Source organism: Pyxicephalus adspersus, chromosome 2, assembly GCF_032062135.1.
Source record: "Pyxicephalus adspersus chromosome 2, UCB_Pads_2.0, whole genome shotgun sequence".
In the NCBI taxonomy this organism is placed as follows: Eukaryota; Metazoa; Chordata; class Amphibia; order Anura; family Pyxicephalidae; genus Pyxicephalus; species Pyxicephalus adspersus.
The window spans coordinates 304,973-317,382 of record NC_092859.1 but is presented as its reverse complement, the minus strand read 5'-3'; the positions used below and the strand labels follow the sequence as shown (position 1 = coordinate 317,382).

Below are 12,410 nucleotides of genomic sequence, written 5' to 3'. Positions count from 1 at the left end.
GCGCATACCCCGAGCAGAATGCAATCCCTACCAAGCATACCTTATGCAGAACCCGACCCTACCCTGTGCAGACCCACACAGCTCTGCTCCCCCACAGAGTAAACCCTGAACTTGTACATAGGATGCCCCTGGTCCCACTCAACAGGCGACACCCCTCGTTATCACACGAGGGGTCCCCCTGCCCACCCCCCAGTCATGCAGGGGGTCCCCCACCCTCTCACTCATATAGGGCACCCCTGTACCCACCTGCCATCACACAAAGAGGTACCCCCACATCAGGGTCTGTCCAGATGCTGACTGCATGGCTTTCCTTATGCAGAGCATTGCTTCCTAGGGAGAGGCTGCAGCACATCACTCACTGGCTGACTCTGGGGGTGACCCTGGCCTGGCAGTGTTCAGTCCCCGGTGTCCCATCTCTGTGTGTAGCCGATCAGTTTTGTGTAGCTCAGTGAGGAGGAGTTGAAGAGACGGGCCCCTGACTAGCCTGGACATGTCCACAGCGGGGCTGGTCCTGCCCTATACACACACACACGGGGCCCGTCCCTCATCCACTTACCGTACAAGTCACAGACTTGGCTGTCCCATTCTGCTCAAACTCCAGCTGTAGCCCATAGTCCCCTGCATAATCCTCGGTGGAGGGAATGGCAGTTGACGGTGGAGCAGTGAAAGAACTGCTGATCCTGCCCTCCTGCAGGGTCGACATGGTCGGGGGCAAAGAGAAAACCAATTCCTGATAATAGAAAGAAGAATGAGAAAAAAAAGTAACAAATGACAAAACAGAGAGATGCGATGCATGCAGCGGTACCAAACACGCAAAAAGAATGGCGACGCTCCCTCCCACCCTGAGAACCACCCAGGAAACCCCATATATGGCACAAGACACCTGAGAACACAAAGAGACGTCACTCACCCCCAAGCCCTCCGCATTGACGGGTTCCATGCCGGGCAACCTGGAAGAAAAGAGAAAACATTCAGGAGAAACAAAAATCTACAAAGCTCCACCTATTCTAGGGTGACAAGAGAAGAACACATTTCCCCAATTCTTTCCTCTGTGTATTTGGCTCTCCTGCCCTAGATTTACCGAAATACCCCCATACAGCCCTCTAATGTAAACACTGGACACCCCCCCCCCGCCCCTCTAATGTAAACACTGGGAATGTACCCACCCCCGGGGCCCCCCAATGTAAAAATGTACAAAGCAGGGCCTGGGGACACAGATAATGTGCAGTGATTGGGGGAGGGATGGCCCCTCATGTTTTGGGGTTACTCAGATACCTCCATGTTGCCATATGACCCCCCCCTCCAGGGACATCATGTGACCCATACTCCCCCACCCAGTACAGGTATTCCCCATTATACAGAGGCTGAAACCCAGATATCGGGGTGTCAATGTTGCCCCATGGAGGGACCCCAATACCTGCAGAGCCAGAGGGAGGAGCCACAACTCCACAGAGCCCCTCCCCCTATCTCTTGTTATGGTCCTGCCCACCACCGGGCGCCAACACCCGCACCTCCCAACCCCCCACTATAACACCCCACAGCCTTGTCCCTCTCCCCCTACACACGGGGCCCCCTCCGGTACACTGACACTCACCGCGCTCTATGTCGGCGTCTTTCCTCTCACTGCCGCCTCGTGTCGGGAATTCCCCACACCCACAATCCCCCGCGCTTCTTACACCACCTGACCACATCCACTTCCGGCCTGTGGAACGCAGACAGCCTGCTATCACGTGACAAGCATGCTCCGATCTCACACCAATCACTGTACTCGACCATCAACAGGACCCGCCCCTTTCATACATTCACATTCCTGAAACTCCTCCCCCTCTGCTCACTGACACCTGCTGCACGGAGAGCGGTGAGAGGCACCGACAGCCCTGTCACCGACCACACCGATATAACCGACAGCCCTGTCACCGACCACAGATATACCCGACAGCCCTGTCACCGACCACACCGATATAACCGACAGCCCTGTCACCGATACCGATATACCCGACAGCCCTGTCACCGATACCGATATAACCGACAGCCCTGTCACCCATATCACCAATACCGATATCACCGACCACACCGACACCGATATCACCGACGGCCCTGTCAACGACCACACTGATACCAATAACACCGACCGCTATCACCAACCATACCGATATCACCGACACCAACAGCCCTGTCACCGATAACAATATCACCGACAGCCCTGTCACCGACCACACCGATACCAATATCACCGACAGCCCTGTCACCAACTACACAGATACCGATGTCACCGACAGCCCTGTCACCGATACCAATATCACCGGCACCGACAAATATATCACCAGCACCGAGAGCCCTGTTACCGACCACACTGATATCGATATCACCGACAGCCCTGTCACCGATATCACCAATACCGATATCACCGACAGCCCTTTCACCGACCACACCGATACCAATATCACCGACAGCAACAGCCTTGTCACCAACCATACCGATATCACTGACCCCGACAGCCCTGTCACCAATAACGATATCACCGACAGCCCTGTCACCGACCACACCGATACCAATATCACTGACACTGACAGCCCTGTCACTGACCACACCAATACCGATATCACCGACAGCCCTATCATCTACACCGACAGCCCTGTCACCGACCACAACGATACCAATATCACCGACAGCCCTGTCACCGACCACACCGATATCACTGACAGCCCCATCACCGATATCACCAGCACCGAGAGCCCTGTCACCGACCACACTGATACCGATATCACCGACAGCCCTGTCACCAACCACACCGATACCGATATCACCAGCAGTGACACATATATCACTGGCACTGACAGCCCTGTCACTGACCACACCGATACTGATATCACCGGCACCAACAGCCCTGTCAATGACCACACCGGCACCGACATATATCACCGGCCACACCAGCACCGACATCTTCAACACATCTTCGATATCATCGATATCACTGACAACCCTCTTACAAAGCACTGACATCTCGGAATGACCCCTCACAGATCGGACACCCGGTGTCTGACATTTCTTATTGTTTCAGGGCTCTGGTGCTGTGAGGAGACAACACTGGGATCATGTGACTGCAGGTAGGCGGCTCCTTAGTCCTGGTCACTGATAAGTCAGGTTCCGTGAGTTTGGGGCAGACTAGGGGGCGGAGTTTATACTCTACCAATCCTAACTCCTCCTCCTCCCCTCCTGATAGGTTGTCCATCTCTCGGTATGGTGGACAGGTGGGTTATGGGAGGGTTATGGTTTACGTATCTCCTCTTCTGTCCCCTGCGGATAGGTTGTCCATCTCTGGGTATGGTGGACAGGTGGGTTATGGGTTGGTTATGGTTTACGTGTCTCCTCTTCCCTCCCCTCCTGATACGTTGTCCATCTCCCAGTATGGTGGGCACATGGGTATGGGTTGGTTATGGTTTACGTGTCTCATCTTCTCTCCTGATAGGTTGTCCATCTCCCAGTATGGTGGGCACGTGGGTATGGGTTGGTTATGGTTTACGTGTCTCATCTTCTCTCCTGATAGAATGTCCATCCCTGGGTATGGTGGACAGGTGGGTTATGGGTTGGTTCTGGTTTACGTGTCTCATCTTCCCTCCAGATAGGTTGTCCATCTCTCGGTATAGTGGACAGGTGGTTATGGGTTGGTTATGGTTTAGGTATCTCCTCTTTTATCCCCTCCTGATCGGTTATCAATCTCTCGGTAAATTGGACAGGTGGGTTATGGGTTGGTTTTGGTTTACGTATCTCCTCTTCTATCCTCTCCTGATAAGTTGTCCATCTCTCGGTATGGGGGACAGGTAGTTATGGGTTGGTTATGGTTTACGTGTCTCCTCCTCCATCCCGTCCTGATCAGTTGTCCATCTTTCTGTATGGTAGACAGTTGGGATATGGGTTGGTAATGGTTTACGTGTTTCCTTTTCCTTCCTCATGGGTTGTCCATTTCTCGGTATGGTGGACAGCTGGGTTATGGCTTGGTTATGGTTTACGTGTCTCCTCTTCCCTCCTGATAGGTTGTCCATCTCTCTGTATGGTGGACAGGTGGGCTATGGTTTACATGTCTCCTCTTCCCTCCCCTAGCGAAAGGTTGTCCATCTCTCAGTAAGGTGGATAGGTGCATAATGGGTTGGTTATGGCTTACATGTCTTCTCTTCCCTCCTCTCCTGTTAGGTTGTCCATCTCACGATATTTGGACAGGTGGGTTATGGGTTGGTTATGGTTTAAGTGTCTCCTCCTCCCCCTCCTGATAGGTTGTCCATCTCCCGATATGGTAGACAGATGGGTTATGGGTTGGTAATGGTTTACATGTCTCCTTTTCCCTTTTGTCCTGACCAGGTTGTCCATCTCTCTGTATGGTGGACAGGTTGTTTATGGGTTAGTATGGTTTACTTGTCTCCTCTTCCCTCCTGATAGGTTGTCCATCTCTCTGTATGGTGGACAGGTGGGTTATGGGTTGGTTATGGTTTACAAGTTTCTGCTCTTCTATCCACTCCCTATAAGTTTTCCATCTCTCGGTATGGTGGACAGGTGGGTTGGTTATGGTGTACGTTTCTTCTTTTTCATCCCCCGCGATATTTTGTCTATTTCTCAGTTTGATGGACAGGTGGGTTATGGGTGAGTTATGGTTATACATTTCTTTTCTTCCTTTCCCTCCCGATAGGTTTGTCTATCTCTCGGTTTGGTGGACAGGTTGGTTATGGGTCAGGTATGGTTTACATGTCTCCTCTTACCTCCTGATAGGTTGTCCATCTCTCAGTATAGTGGACAGGTGGGTTATGGGTTGGTTATGGCTTACATGTCTGCTCTTAGTATGGTGAACAGGTGGGCTATAAATTTTATATGGTTTACGTATGTCCTCTTCCATCCCCCCTTAATAGGTTGTTCATCTCTTAGTATGGTGGACAGGTGGGTTATGGTTTGGTTACGGTTTACCTGTCTCCTCTTCCATCCCGTCCTGATTGGTTGCCCATCTCTCGGTATGGTGGACAGGTGGGTTAGGGGTCAGTTATGGTTTACGTGTCTCCTCCTCCTTCCTCTCCTGATAGGTTGTCCATCTCTCGGTATGGTGGATAGGTGGTTTATGAGTTGGTTGTCCAACTGTTTTCCGTCTCTTAAATTGTCTTTCCTCTCCTTCAGATAAGAATCTCTCAATATGCTGGACAGGTTGGGTGTGGTTCTGCTCCTGTCCTGTTTCCTGCAGGCCGGGCTGGTATTTGGAACGCTGCGATCATTTGGGATTTTTTTCCCGGAATTTGTAGAATATTTCGGATCTGCAGCCAGCAGCGTTTCCTGGGTGACATCATGTGCAGTTGCCGTACAACAACTGATGAGTGAGTATTGTGCAGTGCAATGTGATTTATAATATATGGGGGGGAGGTGTATAATTGGGGAGGCAGAGTGAGAGCTGTTGTGATTGTGAGTAAAGCTTGTAGTATAACTTCAGAGAAACACCACCACTAGAATACCTGTGAAACATACCTCTCCATTCCACACACTGCCATATAACTGATTGCAGAATTGTTTTCCTTTTAACAGGTCCTCTGGGCTGTGCCCTCGCCCTCCGGTTTGGTTATCGAGTGGTTGTCACCCTAGGTGGATTTCTCTCTTCCTTTGGGATGTTTTTAGCCTCTTTTTCCACTGACCTTTTCCAGCTCTACCTCAGCATTGGAGTCGTGTCAGGTAAGTGTGGTCTCAACAGCCACATTTATGTATGGAGGGACTTGGGATTTCTTACAGCTTTCCCCATATGCGTCTTATGTCTCAGAATGTGAAACCTCTGTCACCCTGCAGGAGGCCCCCTTCTGTCTGTCACCCTGCAGGAGGAGGACAGACTCATAGCGCCCCCTTCTGTCTGTGTCACCCTGCAAGAGGAGGACAGACTCATAGCGCCCCCTTCTGTCTGAGGAGGAGAGACTCGGCTCTCTTTTTAGTTGGTGTCGGCAGGCAGGTAGCAGGGCAGCACAATGTGAGGATGAAGCAGCTTATAGTAATTCTTTTTCCCCCTTTTTCCCCTGCAGGGCTTGGCTGGGCTTTGATTTTCTCCCCCTCTATGGCTGCTGTGACTTCGTATTTTTCTCGCCGGCGTTCTTTGGCCACAGGCTTTGTTCTAACCGGCTGTGGGATTTTTTCTTTTGCCTTGACTCCCCTCCTGCAGTATCTGGTAGAGACGTACTCCTGGCGAGGGGCGATGCTCCTCCTGTCTGCTGTGACTCTTCATTCAGTGCCTTGTGGCGCCCTCCTGCGCCCACTCAGTGCAGATTCCTCAGGTCAGCGCTCCTTTCTTTGGGGCTGGGAACTGTTACGTGATTGGCCGTTTCTCCAGTACTGCCTGGCTATTACACTGATCAATGCTGCTTACTTTGTGCCCTTTGCTCATCTAATCGCCCACATGCGGGTAAGAGGGATTGGGGAGCGCCAGGCAGCAATATTGATGTCCCTGGTGGGCATCGCAGACGTGGGTGGACGTTTGTTTGCTGGTTGGTTGTCTGATCTCACACCAAAGCGCATCCTCCTGCACCTCAGCTCTTGGACTGGACTGACTGCCGTGGTTCTCGGACTCCTCCCCCTGGCAAATAATGAGGTGGAGATGGGAATGGCTGCCGTGGCATTTGGATTTTGTGCCGGAGCCCTGACCCCTAGTGTCTTCTCCTGCCTGCCACAGGTGGTGGGGACTGAGAAGGTTCTTCCTGCACTTGGGCTGTTGCAGATGGTGGAGAGCATTGGAGGACTATTGGGACCTCCTACCTCAGGTAAGTCCAAAATATTGCTTTATGGCAGCAGTGTGGTCACCAATGGCAACCGTTAAGTAGATTGAGTTATATACAGTGCAGGTGTATCAGTAAGTGAGGCGGTGCAGGGGCTGTTAGAGAGAAGCAAAAGACAGGTGCTAGGTGGGGAGGGCTGACTCCCATGGGGGAGGTTATTGTGCTAGGTGGGAGGGGTGACTGTGGAGTGGGGTCATTGTGCTAGTTGGGGCAGTGACTCCCATGCAGAAGGTTATTGTGCTAGGTGGAGGGGGGGGGTGACTCCCATGAAGGGAGGTCATTGTGCTAGTTGGGGGGTGTCACTCTCATAGGGGAGAGGTGACGCCCATGGGGGAGGTTATTGTGGGAGGGGGTGAAGTCCATGAGGGAGGGTCATTGTGCTAGGTGGGGGGGTTGACTCTGGAGTGGGGTCATTGAGCTAGTTGGGGCAGTGACTCCCATGGGGGGAAATATTGTGCTATGTGGGGGTAGCGACGCCCATCGGGGAGGGTCATTGTGCTAGGTGGGGGTAGTGACGCCCATGGGGGAAGGTCATTGTGCTAGGTGAGGGGTGACTCGCAAAAGTTACACCAACCCCCCTCCCTCAGCTGAACCCAGGGCAGATACGATCCTATGAATGCCACTTGTTATTATCAGGAAATGAATTTTCCTGGTGGGGTAGTACCTGTTGAAGACCCATCCCAGGAGGTTGGCCTGGTCCTCCATAGCGCCATCATCATCGGGGAAAAAACCAGGACGCATTATCTGTCGGGATGCATTTATTGTGGGACATTCTATATACAAATAATAAACCAGGTCTGGATGACATCACAACTCGGCAATGATGTCACCTCTACCTACTGTAATGATGTCATATTTCTCCCCCATAGGTTTGCTGCGGGATTGGACTGGAGATTTTTCCTTATCTTTCATCGTTTGTGGCTCCTTCCTCATCCTCGGAGCTATCATCATCCTCACCCTTCCTGGAGTTTTCAGCAAGTGCAGGACCAACCAATCAGAAGTCAGCAATTTGGGTGCCGTAAATAACGCAACAACGGCCAAAGAGAGTCTGATCGTAACGACCAATGGTACGAGCTTTGTAGAGCAAGGGGTGGAGCACAAGGCAGAGCAGCCAGTAGCAGTGGAATATAGGGGCGGGGCCAGTCTACCTCCATATGTAATGTCTGTACAGCACACTGAGCTCAGGGATACGTGCCTTTATCCAGCCAACATAGCTCCTCCCACTGCACTGTGACATCATCACCGTGTGCTATGATGTCATCAATAAATGGAAATTTATTACAAAGCCGTGTCATATTTATTGATCCGTCTGCTTGGGATCTGCTCAGGCAGGGAACCTCCAACACCACCCCTTCACAGAGTGCTGAGCCGCATATCGCAGGGTCTCCGGGATAACTTCTCTGGGGAATCGGACGCCATAAGGGAGAAATCCCGGAATATATCCATGTATGTTTCATCTCCTGGGTGGGGGAGGAGCCAGTCATATGAAGCCATATTAGTTGGAGGACTTCGCCCAATGGTGTAACTCCTACTCCTGTATATTTACCCCCCCCCCCCTTTCCCCCGGGCACTCCTGTAAGTACCCACTCATAATTATGTATATACCCCCCTCCTGGGCACTCAAATACATACCCCCCTATAATCATTTATATACCCCAGCTTATCCCCTGTATATAAATCCTCCACCAATCCCTGTATATACTCCCCAGCACTCCTTTAAGTACCCACTCATCATCATGTATATACCCCCCTCCTGAGCACTCCTGTATGTACCCCCTTGTTATCATGTATATACCCCCTGCTTATCCCTGTATATAAATTCTCCACCAACCCCTGTATATACCCAATAGTAATCATGTACCTACCCCTCCTGCGCACTCCTGTATATACCCCTGTACATATAAATCCCTCCACAGACCAGAATCCCCCATACTCACCGGCCTGGCCAAGCGCGATATCCGCCTCCCTCATTTTCACCAGTCTCAGCCTAAGATGGAGGAAAACACATGACAGTTTCTGCCTGGCCTGGGATAAATACCCATCCCATGTCACCCCATTTGTGTTGTGTATACATTTTCATGGTTGTGAATATTGGAAACAGATTCACTATCAGCAGACATTGTGTGTGTTTGTCCACCAGGCCCGCCCACACTTAAGAGTCATGTGACCTGTACTCATTAGCTGATCAGTGGCACACTGGTAGAGGGGAGGGAGTGGCTGATGGCGTTGCAGGTCGTAATAAAAAGTCCATACATGATCAGATCTGATGTATGTAATGATTCCAATGTCTACCCTTTCCATAATGTCCCACCCCTGCAGAGCATACACACACACAACGTCTCACCCCTGCAGAGCATACACACACACAACGCCCCACCCCTGCAGAGCATCCACAGGTTATGGTAGGGGGCGCTGGGGGTTCCTTCAGTAGTTTGCACTTCTCTGGTCAGTGTAAGGGACACTGATGATATTTTTTGGCTATCTGTAAGGGTAACATTATTTCCACTGTCCAGCTATGGATATGCCTTGAGCTGTGGTTGTAATTTTAGAAGGGTGTTCCTGAGACCCTTTAGGCATTGACAAGTGATGACCAATAGGGGGCACTGGCAGAAAGTTTGGTTCAATTTTTGTGACATCTGTAATGGCAGCTCAATGTCCAGCACAGTATATGGAGGAGATTTATAGGACTGCACGTTATTGTGATCTGTGTGCAGGTTTTATGTAGACGGATTGTCGGGCAGCACCCCAGACATGCCCCCTTCCCCCCACTCTGGGCTTGCTGTGACCTTTGTCCCAGAACGAAGCAGGGAACTTTGTAAACCAGTAACGTGAAGATAAACAAATCATAGGAACACGATTACAAAGCCGTCCTAACTGGTTAATTAATAATTCCCATCTATAAAGGAAAGATTTAGTGAAATGGTGGCAGGTCACCTGATCAGTTACCGGGCCCAGGGATGATTGTACTGGGTTAGTAGGGAGGTAAAGGAACCCCATTGTGACCTATAGTAACCTTTACTGACCCCCTCGGTGGCATACCATGACCCAGATCCACCGATTTGTCATGCCAGCCCCCAAGCTGTGAGATTATGGAACCATGGGGGTAACGGGGAGATTCTTAATGTCTGTGTGTGTACGATGAAGCAACGGCTGACCAGTTTTTCTAGAATTTCCCCTCCACTCACAGAGTGACAATGTCAGCATTGGCTGCTTCTATGGCGATGGAGAGGACATCTTTCTTCTCATTGTCCAAGGCGTTAATGTCGGCTCCTCTCTTCAGAAACAAACACGCCAATCTGGAGGAAAGGAAAGTAGGAGAGGCCATGAGAGAGGAGACAGATGGCACCTGATGTGGGCAGGGATGGGCCCCGAGAAGAGAAGAAACATCCAAGTGACATAGACAATGAAACATCAATATATTAGAACGTACAATCAGCAATATAGGATGAAAGCCACCCCGGGAGAAAATATGGAGGACATTGGGACAGATTGATCAAAAATCTCCATGTCTAGAGAAGATAGACCATCATAGGAGAACCTGGGTGATCCAGAAACCTGTAATGGATTTGGTCCAGGATTAAAAACATTTTCCAATAGAAAATGATTTTAAGAAATCCATTTCAGGTTTGCTGGATCACCCAGGTCCTCCTATGATGGTCTATCTTCTCCAGTCTTGAAGATCTTTGAGAAATCAGATCCATTGCTGGGACAATGGCTGACAATCTGAGATGAACCATGAGAACCCTGAATGGATGAGATGGGACAATGTTATAGACAGATGACACCATTAAATAGGAGACTGTTAGTGGATTGATGGGAACCATGACAGATGTGATTGGTCAGTGACAATGGATGGGAATCATCACATCCAATGATAAAAGCAATTAGTGGGAGCCATACCACCAGTTCCAGGGGGAAGTACTTACCCCGTGTAGCCCTGCAGGGTGGCATGATGGAGGGGTCCTCGGCCATCTTTATCCGCTTGATTGACGCTGGCCCCATTTTGCAAAAGGAACTCGCATGCCACAAGAGAATCCTAAAAATGTTTTAGGTCAGCGGAGTGATGTGAATGTTTAACGTACGATAAGAGGACAGAAGTCACTTACAGACAGCACAGCTCGGATTAGAGGCGTCTGGCCATCATCACTGTGTATCCAATTCACATCTGCACCATGTGCCAAGGCATCCGCCATGGTTGGGAGATATCGGTGTTCAGCAGCTCGGTACAGCAATGCCCCAGGATGCAGATTTCGTACATCAGCACCATCAGCAGACATGGTAGCTGGGGAGATGATGAATAAGAGTTCTGTATAATATAGATCAAGGCCTATAAATTACTTGCTGCACAGGAACTTACCGCTTGGTGGGGGAGGAGCTGGCCCTGGCTTTGGTTTCAGGTGAGGCTTAGGGGGCCTCTGTAATCGGCTGATTGGCCGGGTAATCTCGGGCTCCACCTCTCTGTTACTCTTTTTCGGACTACTGTCTTTCCCCATGCTGCTGGGTGGCCACTTGTTGGCTATAGATGAAGCTCTGACCTCCAGGGTTCGGCTCTCTGGACTGCTGAGCGGACGGCTGGACGAGTTACCATGATGCAGGTTGCTGCGAAGAGCCATCTGAGGAAGTTTATTGATGAATTTCTTCTCCACATATTTAGCTTTGATCCAAATTTCCTTCTCGCTGCTGCAATGAAAGTTTAAAGCGCATTATGAAGAATGGTTATGAAGAGTCATCCAGCCTCGGGGAGAGGAATTGTCTACAGAGAATTCCAATGGTTTCATTGTATATTGTATAATAACTACCCACTCAGAGGGGTAATAAAAGTAAATCAGCAGTGAGAAACCTCCCAATGGAGGTGGAATGTGAGGACCATAATAGGTGGGGACTGTGACTGATGGACCTTATGGAAGGTCCCGGGTGGAGATTACATGGGGGTCATAAATGAAGAAGGATTGGTGGAGAATAAAGTGTTGACATCACCGTGTACTGGAAGATGTTGGTTTCTTTATGTTCATCTCATCAATTCGAGCCTCATAGATGGCATTAATAACATTGTTCCCCAGTTCACACATGAGCTGTCATGAATGACAAAAGTTAATCAGATTTATATACAAGGATCGGAAAATTCTACAATTTGTCAGAAGACGCCACAGAACACATCATTTATCCAATCAGCCGTCCATGGAGCAATCACACACATGCACCATCTGGAACCAAGACGTGATCATTGAGCCAACCAATCGCCATATTATAAAGCATTTCAGTGAATGGCCCAGATCCAATCCAAACATTTTATACAAGGAATTCCAGATGTCACCCCAAGAAACTGGATATCATTCCCCAATATGACCTAAAACATTACCTTAATGAGCTCCGGCTCCCAGGTGTCGAGCATTAGTGATCGGACCTTGGAGAAATGGACACCTAGGCTCCTGTGAGAGATTACAGAGGAGGAAGTATTGTATCAGCACCATGTTAAATAATACATTGCCCAATGGCTGTATCAATACTACTGATTGGTCATCATAAAACCCACTACATGACCAAAGAACCAAAATATGGTACAGCAACGTCAACACAGAGACACAAAGCCCCATCCTGGAAAAAATAAACAATAGTGCTTTTTTT

At 49.9% G+C, this 12,410-nt stretch overlaps 3 protein-coding genes across 3 annotated transcripts in view; 1 reads left to right on the top strand and 2 right to left on the bottom strand.

The window, feature by feature from the left end:
- LOC140322625 (cellular tumor antigen p53-like) overlaps positions 1-1,028 on the bottom strand; it is a 4,874-nt gene extending 3,846 nt beyond the window's left edge. The window contains exons 1-2 of the mRNA XM_072399181.1: positions 911-1,028; positions 557-730 (exon numbers count right to left, since the gene is read on the bottom strand). Of these exons, the coding sequence (XP_072255282.1) occupies positions 557-730; positions 911-940 (204 nt within the window). The 5' untranslated portion in view covers positions 941-1,028. The remainder of the gene's footprint in view (positions 1-556; positions 731-910) is intronic.
- A 782-nt stretch (positions 1,029-1,810) lies between these two features.
- On the top strand, positions 1,811-8,070 carry LOC140322623 (monocarboxylate transporter 13-like). Its single transcript, XM_072399178.1, has 6 exons — positions 1,811-1,858; positions 3,062-3,107; positions 5,158-5,351; positions 5,557-5,700; positions 6,039-6,770; positions 7,655-8,070. The coding sequence occupies exons 3-6, from the start codon at positions 5,174-5,176 to the stop codon at positions 8,017-8,019; spliced, it is 1,419 nt and encodes a 472-aa protein (XP_072255279.1). The 5' UTR covers positions 1,811-1,858; positions 3,062-3,107; positions 5,158-5,173; the 3' UTR covers positions 8,020-8,070.
- ACAP1 (ArfGAP with coiled-coil, ankyrin repeat and PH domains 1) overlaps positions 7,526-12,410 on the bottom strand; it is a gene marked incomplete at its 5' end in the record, with an annotated part of 18,353 nt that continues 13,468 nt past the window's right edge. The window contains 8 exon segments of the mRNA XM_072399180.1: positions 7,526-8,245; positions 8,723-8,772; positions 9,971-10,081; positions 10,712-10,821; positions 10,892-11,067; positions 11,143-11,465; positions 11,763-11,857; positions 12,145-12,214. Coding sequence (XP_072255281.1) covers positions 8,139-8,245; positions 8,723-8,772; positions 9,971-10,081; positions 10,712-10,821; positions 10,892-11,067; positions 11,143-11,465; positions 11,763-11,857; positions 12,145-12,214 — 1,042 coding nt within the window.

Excerpts from the sequence above, each read along its gene's own strand:
- LOC140322623 (XM_072399178.1), top strand. The coding sequence starts at position 5,174 with ATGCTGGACAGGTTGGGTGTGGTTCTGCTCCTGTCCTGTTTCCTGCAG. Across the intron at positions 5,701-6,038 it reads CAGCATTGGAGTCGTGTCAG|GGCTTGGCTGGGCTTTGATT; the intron begins GTAAGTGTGGTC and ends TTTCCCCTGCAG. Across the intron at positions 6,771-7,654 it reads ATTGGGACCTCCTACCTCAG|GTTTGCTGCGGGATTGGACT; the intron begins GTAAGTCCAAAA and ends TCTCCCCCATAG.